Source organism: Pan troglodytes, chromosome 23 (genome assembly GCF_028858775.2).
Source record: "Pan troglodytes isolate AG18354 chromosome 23, NHGRI_mPanTro3-v2.0_pri, whole genome shotgun sequence".
Classification (NCBI taxonomy): domain Eukaryota; kingdom Metazoa; phylum Chordata; class Mammalia; order Primates; family Hominidae; genus Pan; species Pan troglodytes.
Window position 1 is genome coordinate 33380713 of NC_086016.1, and position 19165 is coordinate 33399877.

The 19165-nt window shown below is 50.7% G+C and overlaps 1 protein-coding gene across 20 annotated transcripts in view; it reads left to right on the forward strand.

The window, feature by feature from the left end:
- The window catches only part of LIMK2 (LIM domain kinase 2), a 68206-nt gene extending 49650 nt beyond the window's left edge, over positions 1 to 18556 (forward strand). For 10 of the 20 annotated variants that reach the window (XM_016938994.3, XM_016938998.3, XM_063808151.1 and 7 more), the window contains 11 exons: positions 656 to 761; positions 1117 to 1313; positions 4451 to 4637; positions 5491 to 5577; positions 6283 to 6414; positions 6653 to 6709; positions 9611 to 9676; positions 10999 to 11173; positions 11921 to 11976; positions 13608 to 13765; positions 16771 to 18556. In XM_016938994.3, the coding sequence (XP_016794483.1) occupies positions 656 to 761; positions 1117 to 1313; positions 4451 to 4637; positions 5491 to 5577; positions 6283 to 6414; positions 6653 to 6709; positions 9611 to 9676; positions 10999 to 11173; positions 11921 to 11976; positions 13608 to 13765; positions 16771 to 16915 (1366 nt within the window). In that variant the 3' untranslated portion in view covers positions 16916 to 18556. Of the gene's footprint in view, positions 1 to 655; positions 762 to 1116; positions 1314 to 4450; positions 4638 to 5490; positions 5578 to 6282; positions 6415 to 6652; positions 6710 to 9610; positions 9677 to 10998; positions 11174 to 11313; positions 11387 to 11920; positions 11977 to 13607; positions 13766 to 15266; positions 15869 to 16770 lie in introns of those variants that run through there. The other 10 variants (XR_010156111.1, XR_010156112.1, XR_001712634.3 and 7 more) reach the window with 8 other exon arrangements.
- Positions 18557 to 19165: the final 609 nt, after the last annotated feature.

The following is a 19165-nucleotide window of genomic DNA, read 5'->3' on the forward strand; positions in this document are numbered from 1 at the left end:
TGCTGTGAGCAGAGATCACGCCACTGCACTCCAGCCTGAGCGACAGAGCAAGACTCCATCTCAAAAAAAAAAAAAAAAAGAGTTTGGGATTAGCCTGGCCAACATGGCAAAACCCCATCTCTACAAAAAGTACAAAAAAATTAGCTGGGCATGGTGGTGCGCGCCTGTAATCCCAGTTACTCAGGAGGCTGAGGCATGAGAATTGCTTGAGCCTGGGAGGTGGAGGTTGCAGTGAGCCCAGATCATGCCACTGCACCCCAGCCTGGATGACAGAGTAAGATGCCATCTCAAATAAAAATTAAAAACAAAGTTTAAAAAAAAAAAAGAAGCTATTACCGTGATCCAGGTAAGAGATGTGAATAACTACAATGATGGAAAGAAGGCAGAGTTCTTAGAGATGGGAGTAGGAGAGATGAGGGAACTCCAGATTGGGAAGATGATGTTCAAGTTTCTGGCTTAGGCCACAGGGTGAGTGGCAATTCCCTTCACTGAGATGGGGCATCCTGGAAAAGGTGTTGCCTTTCTGTGTGGGTATCCTGGGCCCCTTAGGGGCCACTGGTGGCCTGGGACCTGGTAAACCTTCCCTGCACAAGCAGAATTGGTCCAGCAGGTTTTTAGGACATCTTTACCCTGCCTCAACTCTTGTCTGGCCCAGGGTCAACCGGATGCACATCAGTCCCAACAATCGCAATGCCATCCACCCTGGGGACCGCATCCTGGAGATCAATGGGACCCCCGTCCGCACACTTCGAGTGGAGGAGGTAGAGTGTGTGTCTAATCTGTCTTGTGAGGGTGGGACATGGAACAGATCCTCTGGGAAATCAGGCTGTAGCCTTTACCTTTTCCTACCCCCAGCCCATCTCTTTGTCTTAGCATTGAGCCTGTGACCACTGGTGACCTATTTCAGCTTAACAGGTTCCCAGGGTAGCAGGGATGGTTGATGGACGGGAGAGCTGACAGGATGCCAGGCAGAGGGCACTGTGAGGCCACTGGCAGCTAGAGGCCACCATTAGCCAAGTTGAGCACTGGCCACACTGTGCCTGAGTCATCTGGGTTGGCCATGGGTGACCTGGGATGGGGCAGCCTGTGGGAGCTTTATACTGCTCTTGGCCACAGGTGGAGGATGCAATTAGCCAGACGAGCCAGACACTTCAGCTGTTGATTGAACATGACCCCGTCTCCCAACGCCTGGACCAGCTGCGGCTGGAGGCCCGGCTCGCTCCTCACATGCAGAATGCCGGACACCCCCACGCCCTCAGCACCCTGGACACCAAGGAGAATCTGGAGGGGACACTGAGGAGACGTTCCCTGAGGTGCCACCTCCCACCCTGGCTCTGTTCTGTCCCATGTCTGTCTCTCGGATGAAGCTGAGCTGGCTTTCAGAAGCCTGCAGAGTTAGGAAAGGAACCAGCTGGCCAGGGACAGACTATGAGGATTGTGCTGACCCAGCTGCCCCTGTGGGGATCACAGTTTACAGCCAGAGCCTGTGCGGACCCAGCTGTCTGCCAGGTTTCCTTAGAAACCTGAGAGTCAGGCTCTGTCCACTGAACTCCTAAGCTGGACAGGAGGCTGATGCTAAACCCTGAAGGGCAGCATGGCCTATGGAGAAAGCATGGAGCTCAGAGCCTGGAGTAGGGGCACAGATAGGATTGAATAAATTGTGTAGAAGGACTTTGAAAACAATAAAGCAAAAGATGAATGAACGTTTTTTTTTAGACTTGAGGGACCAACAACCCCCAAACCCCAGATTCTGCCAGGTCCATGGGGAAGGAGAAGTTGCCTTGAGTGGAAGCCCCAAGTAGGGAGACTTACAGAAAAGAAGTCAAGAGCACTGGCTCCCAGGCAGAAATACTGATACCCTACTGGGGCTTCAGGCTGAGCTCCTCCCTTCACAAATCACTTCATCTCTCTGAGCCTGTTTCTGCATCTGTGACATAAGATGGTAAGATAAAGGTGGCTGTCTCACCAATTATGTAAGGATTAAATGTGGAAAAGGACATAAAGTTGTATAGTGCTGCCATAGGGACAGCGTTCAGTAAACATGACACATTCTTAGTATCACTAAGAATCAGGTTCTTGGCCAGGCACCGTGGCTCATGCCTGTAATCCCAACACTCTGGGAGGCCTAGGTCGGAGGATGGCTTGAGCACAGGAGTTTGAGACCAGCCTGAGCAACATAGTGAGACACTGTCTCTACAAAAAAAAAAAAAAAAAATTTGTTTTTAATTAGATGGGCAGGGCACTGTGGCTCACACCTGTAATCCCAGCATTTTGGGAGGCCAAGGCCGGAGGATTGCTTGAGGCCAGGAGTTAAGGAGCAGCCTGGGCCACATTCCTGTCTCTACAAAGAATAAAAAAGTTAACTGGGCATGGTGGCACATGCCTGTAATCCCAGCTACTCAAGAGGCTGAGGAGGAGGATTGCCTGAGCCCAGGAGTTCAAGACTGCAGTGAGCCTTGATCACACCACTGTACTACAGCTTGGGCAACAGAGTGAGACCTTGTCTCCAAAAAAAAAAGTTTGTTTTTTTTAATCCACTCTCCTCACCAAACAAACTAAGTTAGAGCCCTCTCAGCTGGCATGTGTTGGAAACAGTGCCCTCTCATTAAAATGCTGCCCTCACTCCCATTGCCTCTTGGCCTTGGTCAGTATGATGAAATTAGTGGGAGGCAGGGCAACAGAGGGAAGAGAAGAGCTAGAAATCCATGGCCTGGAAAAGGGAAGATTTGGGAGTGGCCAGGTATCTGTAGAGCCACCATGCAGAGGAGGGGGGCAGCTAGCCTTGTGTGCTCTGGTGGGCATGGTCAGCAGGAGGCAGAGCAAAAGGACAAGGGTAAGTAAACCTGTAGGTCGGGACAAGCCAAGAGCCATCCAGCGTCAGTCCTCTCTGGGTAGCCCAAGTAAAGCAGGAGCATACCCCAGAGAGAAAGTTCGCAGGGCTGTTCACCTGCAGTGCTGTGGACTTCAACCTTCTTGTTCCTTCTTCAGTAAGTGAAAATAACAGTCATTGACCATGACTATTATCGACCGCTTTTGAAAATGTAAACATAGTGACTTTATTGCTGTAAAAATCATACATGTTTATCATCTTAAAATTCAGGAAACATGGACAGGTACAAAGATGTGCAAAATATCATCCAAAATCCCATTTGCTGGCCAGGCACGGTGGCTCACGCCTGTAATCCCAGCACTTTGGGAGGCCGAGGCGGGCAAATCACTTGAGGTCAGGAGTTTGAGACCAGCCTGGCCAACATGGTGAAACCCTATCTCTACTAAAAATACAATAATTAGGCTGGGCGCAGTGGCTCACGCCTATAATCCCAGCACTTTGGGAGGCCGAGGTGGGCGAATCACAAGGTCAGGAGTTTGAGACTAGCCTGGCCAATATGGTGAAACCCCATCTCTACTAAAAATACAAAAATTAGGGCCGGGTGTGGTGGCTTATGCCTGTAATCCCAGCACTTAGGGAGGCCGAGACAGGTGGATCGCGAGATCAGGAGTTCGAGACCAACCTGGCCAACATGGTGAAACCCCATCTCTACTAAAAAAATACAAAAATTATTCGGTTGTGGTGGCACACGCCTATAATCCCAGCTACTTGGGAGGCTGAGGCAGGAGAATCTCTTGAACCCGGGAAGCAGAGGTTGCAGTGAGTGGAGATCCCGCCGTTGCACTCCAGCCTGGGCGACAGAGCGAGACTCCATCAAAAAAAAAAAAATTAGCCGGGCGTGGTGGCGTGCACCTATACTCCCAGCTACTTGGGAGGCTGAGGCAGGAGAATCGCTTGAACCTGGAAGGCGGAGGTCGCAGTGAGCCGAGATCGTGCCATTGCACTTCAGCCTGGGCGACAGAGCGAGACTCTGTCTCAAAAATAATAATAATAACGATAGCTAGCTGGGCCTGGTGGCACATGCCTGTAGTCCCAGTTACTCAGGAGGCGGAGGCATGAGACTCAGGTGAACTAGGGAGACAGAGGTTGCAGTGAGCCAAGATCACACCACTGCACTCCAGCCTGGTTGACAGAGCGAGACTCTGTCTCAAAAAAAAAAAAAAATCCCATTTGCTCATTTTTTGGATACTAGTATAACTATCACTCTAAACCAGTTAGTACTTAAATCAAGCAGATATGGGAGATGGTGAATTACCATCTACAGTGTTGTCATATATGTCACATACTGAGCATTATCAGCTAGTAGAATCTAGTTAATTGTTCTATGTGTGATGTATGCAGAGTTCCCATTTTGAATGTGTTTTTACTATGCTTAAATAAATGACTGATGTCAGCAACCCCAAAATGATACATCTGATGTAAGAGCCCCTGTTCCCCAATAATAACATCTAAACTATAGACATTGGAATGAACAGGTGCCCCTAAGTTTCCTTCCTCCAGGGTTTCTTGGCCGGTCTCTGAGGACTACGCATCCCTACTCCCGTCTTTCCTCATCTTCAGGCGCAGTAACAGTATCTCCAAGTCCCCTGGCCCCAGCTCCCCAAAGGAGCCCCTGCTGTTCAGCCGTGACATCAGCCGCTCAGAATCCCTTCGTTGTTCCAGCAGCTATTCACAGCAGATCTTCCGGCCCTGTGACCTAATCCATGGGGAGGTCCTGGGGAAGGGCTTCTTTGGGCAGGCTATCAAGGTAAGCGCAGGCAACAATTGCTTTGCTCTTCTGCCCCCAGTCCCTCTGTCACTGTCTTTCGGGGATTTCTCATCACTTGGCCCCACCCCACACCATGCAGGATGCCAGGCCTCCTTCCTGGCCTTGGGTGTTGGTGTGAGAGGTATCCTTCACCCCCACCCAGGCCACCTAAGGTCAATGTTGCTGTTACAGTGAGCTTGTGGACCTGGAGATCCAGGTTGGGTTGAGCTGTGCCTGTGGCCCTCCTGCCTCCAGTCAGTGGGTGTTTGTTAGGTGCCTGCAGACCTCAGTACCGGGCATGCTACAAGGAGCACACAGGGGAATGGCTCCTGCCTCCCTGGTGAACAGTCTCAGGGACTAACCTCTCTCTTTCTCTCCTCCTCCTCCTCTTCTGCTGAGAACTGGGAGGGGGGGTCAGGTAAGACGTGTGTCTCAGCTTGCAGGGGCAGCAGGGCTGGAGAGCTCACCCCCGATCCACCCAGCTCCCTGGTGCATGTCTTTGGCACTGACCTTCCTGCCCCCAGACTTCTGTTCACTCAGGAGACTCACTTCTATGCCAAATGACCAGAGGCCCTGCTTGGCTTGGCAGCATCCCCTCCTGCCTTCTTCCCCACTTCCCTTTTCTGGGTTCTTGCCTGTCCTCTGTGCATGCCCAGCTCTCCAGGAAAGAGGGTATGCTTCCGTCTGAGTCCCATGTTGCTCCACGCTGCATCTTCCACACATGAACTCTGTCAGTCTGACCCGGCTCAGTGTGCCCTCCAAGGGATGGGATGGCCAGCTGCATAGATTTTCTCAAACAGTTCTCCAGAACTTCCTCTGGTCTCAGCACCATTAACAGTCACCCTCCCTGTAGGTGACACACAAAGCTACGGGCAAAGTGATGGTCATGAAAGAGTTAATTCGATGTGATGAGGAGACCCAGAAAACTTTTCTGACTGAGGTAAGAAGATGGAGGGGGCCCGGGAGGTTGGTGTCACCATTGGAAGAGAGAAGACCTTACAAATAATGGCTTCAAGAGAAAATACAGTTTGGAATCACTGTCTTAAAGACTAAGCAGAAAAGAGCCCTAGAGGAATATCCCACTCCCTCTAAATTACAGCATAATTATTTGTTCAATGAACACTTACTAAAAGCAACACAAACAGGGTACAAGGGATGCAGTAACAAAAGATACAGGGTTCAGAAGAGCTCTCAGGTTATGAGGATGATGGACATGAAAACACTCCAATTTAGTACAACTCAATGTTATAATCCTCACCTGAACGCCCTGCTAAGGGAGCCTGGAGGGGAGCTCCCTGAGCACTCACACTCCTTGGGCATTTACAGTTTTCACTACCCCTCCCAAGTTACTTCATGGAGTAACTTAAGTTGGGGACACCTGTGGTCTGGGTATTGCCCTCCAAGCCACTTGGCCACTCCCACCCCAGTTCCCCCAATGCAGTTCCAAGGGTAAGGCCTATGAAGCCATCTCCATCTATATGGTGGTGGTCTTCCCTCATCCTGATCTTAGTGCCCTGTCATATCACAAGATAGGCGGTAGGAGATACAGGTGGTAACACTTGTCAAGCTGATTCCTTGGAGGGAAGAGGTAAGGAAGACAGTGAGAAGTTAACCACCAGCTTTCCTTGGCTTCCCCCACCCCCAGGTGAAAGTGATGCGCAGCCTGGACCACCCCAATGTGCTCAAGTTCATTGGTGTGCTGTACAAGGATAAGAAGCTGAACCTGCTGACAGAGTACATTGAGGGGGGCACACTGAAGGACTTTCTGCGCAGTATGGTGAGCACACCACCCCATAGTCTCCAGGAGCCTTGGTGGGTTGTCAGACACCTATGCTATCACTACCCTAGGAGCTTAAAGGGCAGAGGGGCCCTGCTTTGCCTCCAAAGGACCATGCTGGGTGGGACTGAGCATACACAGGGAGGCTTCACTGGGAGACCACATTGACCCATGGGGCCTGGACCACGAGTGGGACAGGGCTCAACAGCCTCTGAAAATCATTCCCCCCATTCTGCAGGATCCGTTCCCCTGGCAGCAGAAGGTCAGGTTTGCCAAAGGAATCGCCTCCGGAATGGTGAGTCCCACCAACAAACCTGCCAGCAGGGCGAGAGTAGGGAGAGGTGTGAGAACTGTGGGCTTCACTGGAAGGTAGAGACCCCTTCCTATGCAACTTGTGTGGGCTGGGTCAGCAGCTATTCATTGAGTTTGTCTGTGTCACTGAAACTGACCCCAGCCAACTGTTCTCAGTTCACAGCCCTGTTCTCAAAGAATTACACATCTCTAAAGGCAAACAGGGCACGGACAAGGCAAACTGGAGAGGCAAACTGTAGCCTGAGATGGCCTGGGCTTGCCATCACAGGTATTCAGGTGCTGAGGGCCCTTAGACCAACTAGAGCACCTCACTGCCTAGGAAATCAATGAAGGGGAAATGAGTTCTAGCGGAGCCCTGAAGGATCAGAATTGGATAAAGTTCTTATTGGCAGAGAGGCACCAGGATTGAAGCGACAGGAGCAAAGACCTGGGAGGAAAGAGGAGAAAATCATCTGTTTTACCTGGAAACAAATGATTCCAAGCATAGAAATAATAACGGCTGACAAGTACTGAGTGCCCTCTATATGTTAGGCACTGGGCTGAGGGATTAACATGCATGTGCATGTTTATTCCTCATGACAACCTTGGTTTCCAGATAAGCTGGACTGGAAAGGGACAGAGCTGGGATCCTGGGCTAATCAGTCTGGTCGCCAAGCGTGAGACTTTAGCCACTGCCCTTCACATGGGGGTCCATGAAAATAGTAGTAGTCTGGAACAGTTTGGGGGTACATTAGGGTCGCTGTGTTTTAAGCTAAGGAGTCTGGACTATAGGAGACAAATGTAAAAGAGTTTTTTGGTTGACTGGCTTTTTGGTTTTTTTGTTTGTTTGTTTGTTTGTTTGTTTTCCTGTTTCTGGGGCTTGAATCAGGAAGGAGGTTTTTTTGTTGTTGTTGTTTTGAGACAGGATATTGCTCTGTTGCCCAGACTGGAGTGCAGTGGCACGATCATGGCTCACTACAGCTTCGACCTCCTGGGCTCAAGCAATCCTCCTGCCTTAGCCTCCCAAGTAGCTGGACTACAGGTGTGTACCACCACACCTAATTTTTTGAATTTTTTTTTTTTTTGGTAGAGACAGGTTCTCACTTTGTTGCCCAGGCTGATCTCAAACTCCTGGGCTCAAGCATTCCTCCTGCCTCACCCTCCCAAAGTGTTGGGATTACAGTTGTGAGCCACCATGCCCGGCAGGAAAAGATTTTTAAGCAAGAAAGCTTAAGAGCTGTGGTTTTTCCAAAATGAATCTGGGCTGGCACAGTGGCTCATGCCTGTAATCCCAGCACTTTTTTGGGAGGCCGAGGTGAGTGGATCACTTGAGGTCAGGAGTTTGAGACCAGCCTGGCCAACATGGTGAAACCCTGTTTCTACTAAAGAAAAAAATGCAAAAATTAGCTGGGCGTGGTGGTGCACGCCTGTAGTCCCAGCTACTCAGGAGGCCAAGGCAGGAGAATAGCTTAAACCTGGGAGGCGGAAGTTGCAGTGAGCCAAGATCACACCACTGCATTCCAGCCTGGGTGACAGAGTGAGACTTCATCTCAAAAAAAAAAAAAAAGAGAGACTGATATGGTTAGTACATTGGGGTGGAATGCGGAGGGTCCAGGGAATGGAGACCTGCATAGGGGGCTAATGAAACATTTCAGATTTCTGAATTAAGGTAGTGGCTGTGGGGACAGGAGCCTGGGAGGCAGGGTGGAGTCAGAATGGAGAGACTGGTTGGCAATGAGGGAACAGGAGGAGGAGGAGTTATGAGTGGCTTGAGGTGTCACTTACCAGACATTTGGGGGATGGGGGATAGCCGTGATTGTTGAGCAACTGGTTTGGGAAGAGCTAGCATTGATCCCTGCTGTTCTGTGCTAGCAGAACCTATCAGCATCTTCTGGGCAGGAAACTGGCTCCATGAGACTGGCTTAGGGAGAGGCTGCTAGTCACCTAATCTGCAGAGAAGGGGCAGCTGGAGCTGTGGGACAGAAGAGGCATCCATGTAGCTGGTGGGGGTGTCTCAGCTTGTGAAGAGGAGATGGCTTTGAGCAGGGCTGACACTGAAAAGGCTGGAAGAAAAAAACAGACACACAAGAGTCTCAGGATCAGGTAGCATAGGAAAGTTGTGGACAGTCTTTGAGGAGCACTTCCTCGGGCAGGCAGGCAGGTCATGAGCTATAGCGATTCAGGAAGAGCTTCCTGGGTGTGTGAGCAGCTCCAGGAGCCTAAGGGATGAAAGCAGTATTGCAGGGGGCTGGAGAGCAGGGAGTGGCTTCTTCTACATTTGCAAGGGAAGGAGAAAGGAAGTTGCTCCTGAGAGTGATAAAGAGTCAGTGGTGGAGGCCTGGAGAGGGGACATAACAAACAAATTTGTTGACAAACATTTTGGTAGGAAGGGGGAGAGCTTAAAGTTTAGACAGTGGGGAAGGTGGAGTCTTAGAGGAGGTGAATGTCTGAAAGACAGAGCTAGCTGGAGCAAGAAGTCACTTCTCTGTTGCAGGCAGGAAGGATCCAAAGTGGCTCAAGCCAGAGATTGGGAGAGTGGGGAGGAGGGAGCAGCCTGGATCTAAGTAAAATGGGTAGAGGTTGAGGGGGTGCTGCAACGGCCAGGGTTTTCTGAAGTTGGGGACATTAGGAGAGAGCTGTGAGGGCTTTGGCCAGCCACTGTGCTAGTGATTGGTGAACCAAAGGATGGGCAGGAGATGGCAGCAGGGAAGCAGAGGAAGTCCAGGCTTCCTGTTGGTATTGGGACAAGGGAGTGGCCATAGGAGGCCCTGGCCCTGTTGTCCAGGTTGGGTTCTGAAGCTGGGTGGGCATGGCCTGGTAGGAGAGCATCTATGGCGCCCAATTCCAGATTCAGGGTCTAGTTGATTTGCTGGCCCTGTAGCCTCAGCTCATGCTTCTGTTCCAGGCCTATTTGCACTCTATGTGCATCATCCACCGGGATCTGAACTCGCACAACTGCCTCATCAAGTTGGTATGTCCCACTGCTCTGGGCCTGGCCTCCAGGGTCCTATCCTTCCTGGCTTCCTTGTCACAAAGGAGGCTGACTTGTCCCCTCTGGCTAGAGGGCAGAGGTGTTGCCTAGGAGCTCCTATCTTTCCCTTCCTGCTTCTTCCAATGCCCTTCTCTGTCCTCTGGGAGCTCCGAGACACACACAGACATAATTTCACCTTCTCTCATTAGCAACCTTTGAAATAATTTGATTAGAAGGGACTTCAGAAGTTTGTTGACTATATGTAGAACCCTGTCGTTTTACCTGCTTTTGCCCCATAGTAGTCTTGTAAAACAGTTCATTGCTGACCCCATTTTACAGTGGTGGCACCTGAAGCCTCAGCCTGAGGCCACCGAGCTAGTAAATTTACAGGGACCAGTTTGAGACCAGCATTCCTCCCACTGCCCCTCAGCTGTGGTGGTTACAATGTTGTTTGTCTTACTGACTTGCTATCTGGCTTCCTGGGTGTCTACCGGCTGGCCCTGGCTCTGCCCTCTAGACCCACACCACGCAATCTTCATTCCTTTCCCACATGACTGCCCTGTAGCTATTCAAAGAGCTTGTCTCCCCCAAGTCTCCCCATCTACTGCCTCCACCTTGCCTTTTTCTGTCTTATCCTGGTTCTAGCCACTGCCTGAAATCATTTTAGGAATAAGACAGGACAGGGAAAAACAAAAGCAACCCCCTGTCCCACCTCTGAGTTCCACTCTCCAAGTCCCTGAGCCTCACCTCCAGGGCTCCAGTGGCTCTGCCATGAACCCACTGTGGGCTGGGAGTCTGCTGTGCACAGATACCAGACCCTCAGAAACACAAATGCCAAGTGTGTCTGTTTTTTTTGTTTTGTTTTGTTTTGTTTTTTAGATGGAGTCTCATTCTGTTTCCCAGGCTGGAGTGCAGTGGTGCAATCTTGGCTTACTGCAGCCTCTACCTCCCGGGTTCTAGTGATTCTTCTGCTTCAGCCTCCCAAGTAGCTAGGACTACAGGCGTGTGCCACCACACCCAGCTAATTTTTTGTGTGTGTGTATTTTTAGTAGAGACGGGGTTTTGCCATGTTGGCCAGGCTGGTCTTGAACTCCTGACCTCAGGTGATTCACCCGCCTCGGCCTCCCAAAGTTCTGGGATTACAGGCGGAAGCCACCGTGCCTGGCCTGAGTGTGTCTATTTGATAGAGCTTTCTGCTCTGATTCTCCCTTGCTATACACCTTTTCTCCCCTTCTCAGTGGCTTCTCTTGCCTATGCTTCCTCCCCAGGGCCAGGTTTGAGAACATCCCCATGAAGTCCTGACCTGTCTTTTATCCTACCAGGACAAGACTGTGGTGGTGGCAGACTTTGGGCTGTCACGGCTCATAGTGGAAGAGAGGAAAAGGCCCCCCACAGAGAAGGCCACCACCAAGAAACGCACCTTGCGCAAGAACGACCGCAAGAAGCGCTACACGGTGGTGGGAAACCCCTACTGGATGGCCCCTGAGATGCTGAACGGTGAGTCCTGAAGCCCTGGAGGGGACACCTGCAGAGGGAGGACAGATGCTGCCCTTGCATCAGAGCCCTGGGAATTCCAGGGGAGGCCTGTGAAGCGTAGGACCGGATACCCAGAGCTGAGGATATTTTTCCCTTGCCAGGTGGGGCCTCACGATTTAGCTCCTGAGCTCAGGGGGCTGGGAACTGATCAGTGTCCCATCATGGGGGATAAGGTGAGTTCTGACTGTGGCATTTGTGCCTCAGGGATCGCTAAGAGCTCAGGCTATTGTCCCAGCTTTAGCCTTCTCTCTCCATGGTGAGAACTGAAGTGTGGTGCCCTCTGGTGGATAATGCTCAAACCAACCAGAGATGCTGGTTGGGATTCTTGAAATCAGGGTTGTGAGGCCTCAGAAATGGTCTGAATACAATCCATTTTGGAGTCTGAGGCCCAGAGAAGTTCAGTGAATTGCCTAGGAGCATACAGCTGCCTAATGGCAGAGCCTGGATGAACCCTAGTCTGGTTCTTTTCCACTTTAACATGCAGTTTCATCCTAGGCAGTGTTATGTTATAAGGGCTCTCCAAGGCAGGTCACCTAGGGCTGAGGAAGGACTATTTTCAGGTGGTGTCTGCGCAGGACAGCCTGTGGGGTGTCCCTACAGAACCTGTTCTAGCCCTAGTTCTTAGCTGTGGCTTAGATTGACCCTAGACCCAGTGCAGAGCAGGTAAGGGATGTAAACTTAACAGCGTGCTCTCCTGTGTTCCCCAAGGAAAGAGCTATGATGAGACGGTGGATATCTTCTCCTTTGGGATCGTTCTCTGTGAGGTGAGCTCTGGCACCAAGGCCATGCCCGAGGCAGCAGGCCTAGCAGCTCTGCCTTCCCTCGGAACTGGGGCATCTCCTCCTAGGGATGACTAGCTTGACTAAAATCAACATGGGTGTAGGGTTTTATGGTTTATAACGCATCTGCACATCTTTGCCACGTTCGTGTTTCATTGGTCTTAAGAGAAGGACTGGCAGGGTTTTTTTGTTTTAGATGGAGCCTCACTTCGTTGCCCAGGCTGGAGTGCAGTGGCACAATCTGGGCTCACTGCAACCTCTGCCTTCTGGGTTCAAGTGATTCTCCTGCCTCAGCCTCCCAAGTAGCTGGGACTACCGGCACACACCACCATGCCCGGCTAATTTTTGTATTTTTAGTAGAGACAGGGTTTCACCATGTTGGCCAGGCTGGTCTTGAACTCCGGACCTCAGGTGATCGGCCTGCCTCGGCCTCTAAAAGTGCTGGAATTATAGGCGTGAGCTACCTCGCCCGGCCAGGTTTTTTTTTTTTTTAGTTGAGGAAACTGAGGCTCGGAAGAGGGCAGTGGCTTGCACATGGTCAATAAGGGGCAGATGAGACTCAGAATTCCAGAAGGAAGGGCAAGAGACTGTTCATGTGGCTGTCTAGCTAGCTCTTGGGCCAAATGTAGCCCTTCTCAGTTCCCTTCAAGTAGAAGTAGTCACTCTAGGAAGTGCCAGCCCTGTGCCAGGTACCACGTGGACAGAGTGAGGAATCTTGGAAAGATTCCTACCTTTAGGAGTTTAGTCAGGTGACAGCATATCTCAGCGACTCAAACACACACACATTCAAAGCCTTCTGTAATTCCTACAAAGTTGTGAGGGGTAGAGGAGAGGAGAGACAAGGAATGGTTAGGATAATGAAGGAATGTTTTGTTTTTGTTTTTGAGATGGAGTTTCACTCTGTCACCCAGGCTGGAGTGCAGAGGTGCAATCTTGGCTCACTGCAGCCTCCGCCTCCCAGGTTCAAGCGATCCTCCTGCCTCAGCCTCCCAAGTAGCTGGGACTACAGGTGTGCGCCACCACGCCTGGCTAATTTTTGTATTTTCAGTAGAGACAGGGTTTCGCCATATTGGCCAGGCTGGTCTCAAATGCCTGACCTCAGGTGATCCACCCACTTCAGCCTCCCAAAGTGCTGAGATTACAGGCATGAGCTACCGTGCCTGGCCATGAAGGAAGATTTGTTTTAAAAAATTGTTTTCTTTAATATTAATTGAACACCTCTGTTCAGAGCACTGGGCTGGTGCCAGAGGGTTTCAGACATGAATCAGATCCAGCACCTCATAGAGCCTTAACTCTGGCACACACACACAGCCACAAGGAGACACAGACAAGGCAGGGTGGGATGAGTGGAAGCTAGGAGCAGATGCTGATTTGGAACACTTGGCTTCTGCAGTGAAGCCCCATCTTAGTCCTCTTCAGTAACCCAGCTCTCAGTGGATACAGGTCTGGATTAGTAAGATTTGGAGAGATGATTGGGGATTGGGGAGAGCTCTCTAACCTATTTTACCACCTCCTCTTCTGCCATTCTTCCTGTCCACATCCCAGCATTCCTTTCCCTTGCCAAGTATCTGTGGCCTCTGTAGTCCTTTGTAAACAGCTGTCTTCTTACCCTACAGATCATTGGGCAGGTGTATGCAGATCCTGACTGCCTTCCCCGAACACTGGACTTTGGCCTCAACGTGAAGCTTTTCTGGGAGAAGTTTGTTCCCACAGATTGTCCCCCGGCCTTCTTCCCGCTGGCCGCCATCTGCTGCAGACTGGAGCCGGAGAGCAGGTTGGTATCCTGCCTTTTTCTCCCAGCTCACAGGGTCCTGGGACGTTTGCCTCTGTCTAAGGCCACCCCTGAGCCCTCTGCAAGCACAGGGGTGAGAGAAGCCTTGAGGTCAAGAATGTGGCTGTCAACCCCTGAGCCATCTGACAACACGTATGTACAGGTTGGAGAAGAGAGAGGTAAAGACATAGCAGCAAGTAATCTGGATAGGACACAGAAACAGCCATTAAAAGAAAGTTTAAAAGAAGGAAATTCACCCAAACCATTTGAATACAGTAAGTGTATTCATCTTTCGATATTCCCCTGTCCATATCTACACATATACTTTTTTTTATAGTAAATAGTTCTGTATTTTGCCCTGCATTTCCCTTGTGTTTACTATCCAGTCTTCCTGTTTATCATTTTTGTCGACAACATGAAATTCTATTGAGAGACTGTCTGAACGTATTGTAATGTAGATGTTCAGGTTTTTCCAGTTTCTCTTTACAATAGGTATTTAACTACAGTGAGCAGTTTTATGCATTTAGCTAATTTCTCCTTTGAGGAAGTATTTTCAAAATTACCTTTATTCTTCTCAGGTAATAATTTCATTATTACCAAAGTTACCCTAGGTCTTTTCAAGTGTGTGGTTAAAAAACTAGAATCTGGCTGGGCGCGATGGCTCACACCTGTAATCCCAGCACTTTGGGAGGCCGAGGCTGGTGGATCACCTGAGGTCTGGAGTTCGAGACCAGCCTGGCCAACATGGTGAAACCCCATCTCTACTAAAAATACAAAACTTAGCCAGGCATGGTGGCAGGTGCCTGTAACCCCAGCTACTTGGGAGGCTGAGGCAGGAGAATTGCTTGAACCCAGGGGCGGAGGTTGCAGTGAGCCCATATCACGCCATTGCACTCCGGCCTCGGCAACAAGAGTGAAACTCTGTCTCAAAAATGGGGTTCTTTTCCTGCCATCAAAAATCATGTTTAAAAACAAGTTCAAACATTACCAAAGTTTATAGCACAGGAAATACGTCTTCTGTAATCTCCCTTAACCAATATACCCCTCAACATTCTCCTCACCCCCAACTCCACCCTCCCAGGATAACCAGTTGGGACATAATCTTTATTTAAAAATGGTTTCCGGACAGAGAAAGCGCTTCGGTGGCCGCAGCCCCGGCGGCGGCCGCAGGGGACAAAGGGCGGGCGGATCGGCGGGGAGGGGGCGGATCGGCGGGGAGGGGGCGGGGCGCGGCCAGGCCAGGCCCGGGGGCTCCGCATGTTGCAGCTGCCCCCGGGCGCCCCCGCCGCCGCTCTCGCCGCGGAGCCGTGCGGAGCGGAGCCGGCGAGCTAACCTGAGCCAGCCGGCGGGCTTCACGGAGGCGGCGGCACAAGGAGGGGCCCCACGCGCGCACGTGGCCCCGGAGGCCGCCATGGCGGACAGCGGCACCGCGGGGGGCGCGGCGTTGGCGGCCCCGGCCCCCAGGCCAGGCAGTGGCGGCCCAGGACCACGCATCTACTTTCAGAGCACCCCCCCGGGGCCGCAGGAGAGGGCCCGGGCTGCGCGGATGATGAGGGCCCAGTGAGGCGCCAAGGGAAGGTCACCATCAAGTATGACCCCAAGGAGCTACAAGCACCTCAACCTAGAGGAGTGGATCCTGGAGCAGCTCACGCGCCTCTAGGACTGCCAGGAAGAGGAGATCTCAGAACTAGAGATTGACGTGGATGAGCTCCTGGACATGGAGAGTGACGATGCCCGGGCTTCCAGGGTCAAGGAGCTGCTGGTTGACTGTTACAAACCCACAGAGGCCTTCATCTCTGGCCTGCTGGACAAGATCCGGGCCATGCAGAAGCTGAGCACACCCCAGAAGAAGTGAGGGTCCCCGACCCAGGGGAACGGTGGCTCCCATAGGACAACCGCTGCCCCCCGACCTCGTAGCAACAGCAATACCGGGGGACCCTGCGGCCAGGCCTGGTTCCATGAGCAGGGCTCCTCGTGCCCCTAGCCCAGGGGTCTCTTCCCCTGCCCCCTCAGTTTTCCACTTTTGGATTTTTTTATTGTTATTAAACTGATGGGACTTTGTGTTTTTATATTGACTCTGCGGCACGGGCCCTTTAATAAAGCGAGGTAGGATATGCCTTTGGTGCAGCTCAAAAAAAAAAAAAATTATTTCCAGCGGTCCACATTAGAGTTGAAATTTTCTGGTGGGAGAATCTATACCTTGTTCCTTTATAGGCCAAGGACCGCAGTCCATCAGTAACACCAGTGTAAGAGCTTGAGGAGAAATTGTGAAGCTACACAGTATTTGTTTTCTAATACCTCTTGTCATTCTAAATATCTTTAATTTATTAAAATATATATATATACAGTATTGAATGCCTACTGTGTGCTAGGTACAGTTCTAAACGCTTGGGTTACAGCAGCGAACAAAATAAAGGTGCTTACCCTCATAGAACATAGATTCTAGCATGGTATCTACTGTATCATACAGTAGATACAATAAGTAAACTATATTGAATATTAGAATGTGGCAGATGCTATGGAAAAAGAGTCAAGACAAGTAAAGACGATTGTTCAGGGTACCAGTTGCAATTTTAAATATGGTCGTCAGAGCAGGCCTCACTGAGGTGACATGACATTTAAGCATAAACATGGAGGAGGAGGAGTAAGCCTGAGCTGTCTTAGGCTTCCGGGGCAGCCAAGCCATTTCCGTGGCACTAGGAGCCTGGTGTTTCCGATTCCACCTTTGATAACTGCATTTTCTCTAAGATATGGGGGGGAAGTTTTTCTCCTATTGTTTTTAAGTATTAACTCCAGCTAGTCCAGCCTTGTTATAGTGTTACCTAATCTTTATAGCAAATTTATGAGGTACCGGTAACATTATGCCCATTTCTCACAGAGGCACTACTAGGTGAAGGAGTTTGCCTGACGTTATGCAACCAGGAAGTAGCTGAGCCTAGATCCCTTCCACCCACCCCATGGCCCTGCTCATATTCCACCTGCCTCTAATTTACCTCTTTTCCTTCTAGACCAGCATTCTCGAAACTGGAGGACTCCTTTGAGGCCCTCTCCCTATACCTGGGGGAGCTGGGCATCCCGCTGCCTGCAGAGCTGGAGGAGTTGGACCACACTGTGAGCATGCAGTACGGCCTGACGCGGGACTCACCTCCCTAGCCCTGGCCCAGCCCCCTGCAGGGGGGTGTTCTACAGCCAGCATTGCCCCTCTGTGCCCCATTCCTGCTGTGAGCAGGGCCGTCCGGGCTTCCTGTGGATTGGCGGAATGTTTAGAAGCAGAACAAGCCATTCCTACTACCTCCCCAGGAGGCAAGTGGGCGCAGCACCAGGGAAATGTATCTCCACAGGTTCTGGGGCCTAGTTGCTGTCTGTAAATCCAATACTTGCCTGAAAGCTGTGAAGAAGAAAAAAACCCCTGGCCTTTGGGCCAGGAGGAATCTGTTACTCGAATCCACCCAGGAACTCCCTGGCAGTGGATTGTGGGAGGCTCTTGCTTACACTAATCAGCGTGACCTGGACCTGCTGGGCAGGATCCCAGGGTGAACCTGCCTGTGAACTCTGAAGTCACTAGTCCAGCTGGGTGCAGGAGGACTTCAAGTGTGTGGACGAAAGAAAGACTGATGGCTCAAAGGGTGTGAAAAAGTCAGTGATGCTCCCCCTTTCTACTCCAGATCCTGTCCTTCCTGGAGCAAGGTTGAGGGAGTAGGTTTTGAAGAGTCCCTTAATATGTGGTGGAACAGGCCAGGAGTTAGAGAAAGGGCTGGCTTCTGTTTACCTGCTCACTGGCTCTAGCCAGCCCAGGGACCACATCAATGTGAGAGGAAGCCTCCACCTCATGTTTTCAAACTTAATACTGGAGACTGGCTGAGAACTTAAGGACAACATCCTTTCTGTCTGAAACAGTCACAAGCACAGGAAGAGGCTGGGGGACTAGAAAGAGGCCCTGCCCTCTAGAAAGCTCAGATCTTGGCTTCTGTTACTCATACTCGGGTGGGCTCCTTAGTCAGATGCCTAAAACATTTTGCCTAAAGCTCGATGGGTTCTGGAGGACAGTGTGGCTTGTCACAGGCCTAGAGTCTGAGGGAGGGGAGTGGGAGTCTCAGCAATCTCTTGGTCTTGGCTTCATGGCAACCATTGCTCACCCTTCAACATGCCTGGTTTAGGCAGCAGCTTGGGCTGGGAAGAGGTGGTGGCAGAGTCTCAAAGCTGAGATGCTGAGAGAGATAGCTCCCTGAGCTGGGCCATCTGACTTCTACCTCCCATGTTTGCTCTCCCAACTCATTAGCTCCTGGGCAGCATCCTCCTGAGCCACATGTGCAGGTACTGGAAAACCTCCATCTTGGCTCCCAGAGCTCTAGGAACTCTTCATCACAACTAGATTTGCCTCTTCTAAGTGGCTATGAGCTTGCACCATATTTAATAAATTGGGAATGGGTTTGGGGTATTAATGCAATGTGTGGTGGTTGTATTGGAGCAGGGGGAATTGATAAAGGAGAGTGGTTGCTGTTAATATTATCTTGTTTTATCTATTGGGTGGTATGTGAAATATTGTACATAGACCTGGTGAGTTGTGGGACCAGATGTCATCTCTGGTCAGAGTTTACTTGCTATATAGACTGTACTTATGTGTGAAGTTTGCAAGCTTGCTTTAGGGCTGAGCCCTGGACTCCCAGCAGCAGCACAGTTCAGCATTGTGTGGGCTGGTTGTTTCCTGGCTGTCCCCAGCAAGTGTAGGAGTGGTGGGCCTGAACTGGGCCATTGATCAGACTAAATAAATTAAGCAGTTAACATAACTGGCAATATGGAGAGTGAAAACATGATTGGCTCAGGGACATAAATGTAGAGGGTCTGCTAGCCACCTTCTGGCCTAGCCCGCACAAACTCCCCATAGCAGAGAGTTTTCATGCACCCAAGTCTAAAACCCTCAAGCAGACACCCATCTGCTCTAGAGAATATGTACATCCCACCTGAGGCAGCCCCTTCCTTGCAGCAGGTGTGACTGACTATGACCTTTTCCTGGCCTGGCTCTCACATGCCAGCTGAGTCATTCCTTAGGAGCCCTACCCTTTCATCCTCTCTATATGAATACTTCTATTGGGTATCCTGGCTTGCTTTCCTCAGTGCTGGGTACCACCTTTGCAATGGGAAGAAATGAATGCAAGTCACCCCACCCCTTGTGTTTCCTTACAAGTGCTTGAGAGGAGAAGACCACTTTCTTCTTGCTTCTGCATATGGGGGATGTCGTAGAAGAGTGACCATTGGGAAGGACAATGCTATCTGGTTAGTGGGGCCTTGGGCACAATATAAATCTGTAAACCCAAAGGTGTTTTCTCCCAGGCACTCTCAAAGCTTGAAGAATCCAACTTAAGGACAGAATATGGTTCCCGAAAAAAACTGATGATCTGGAGT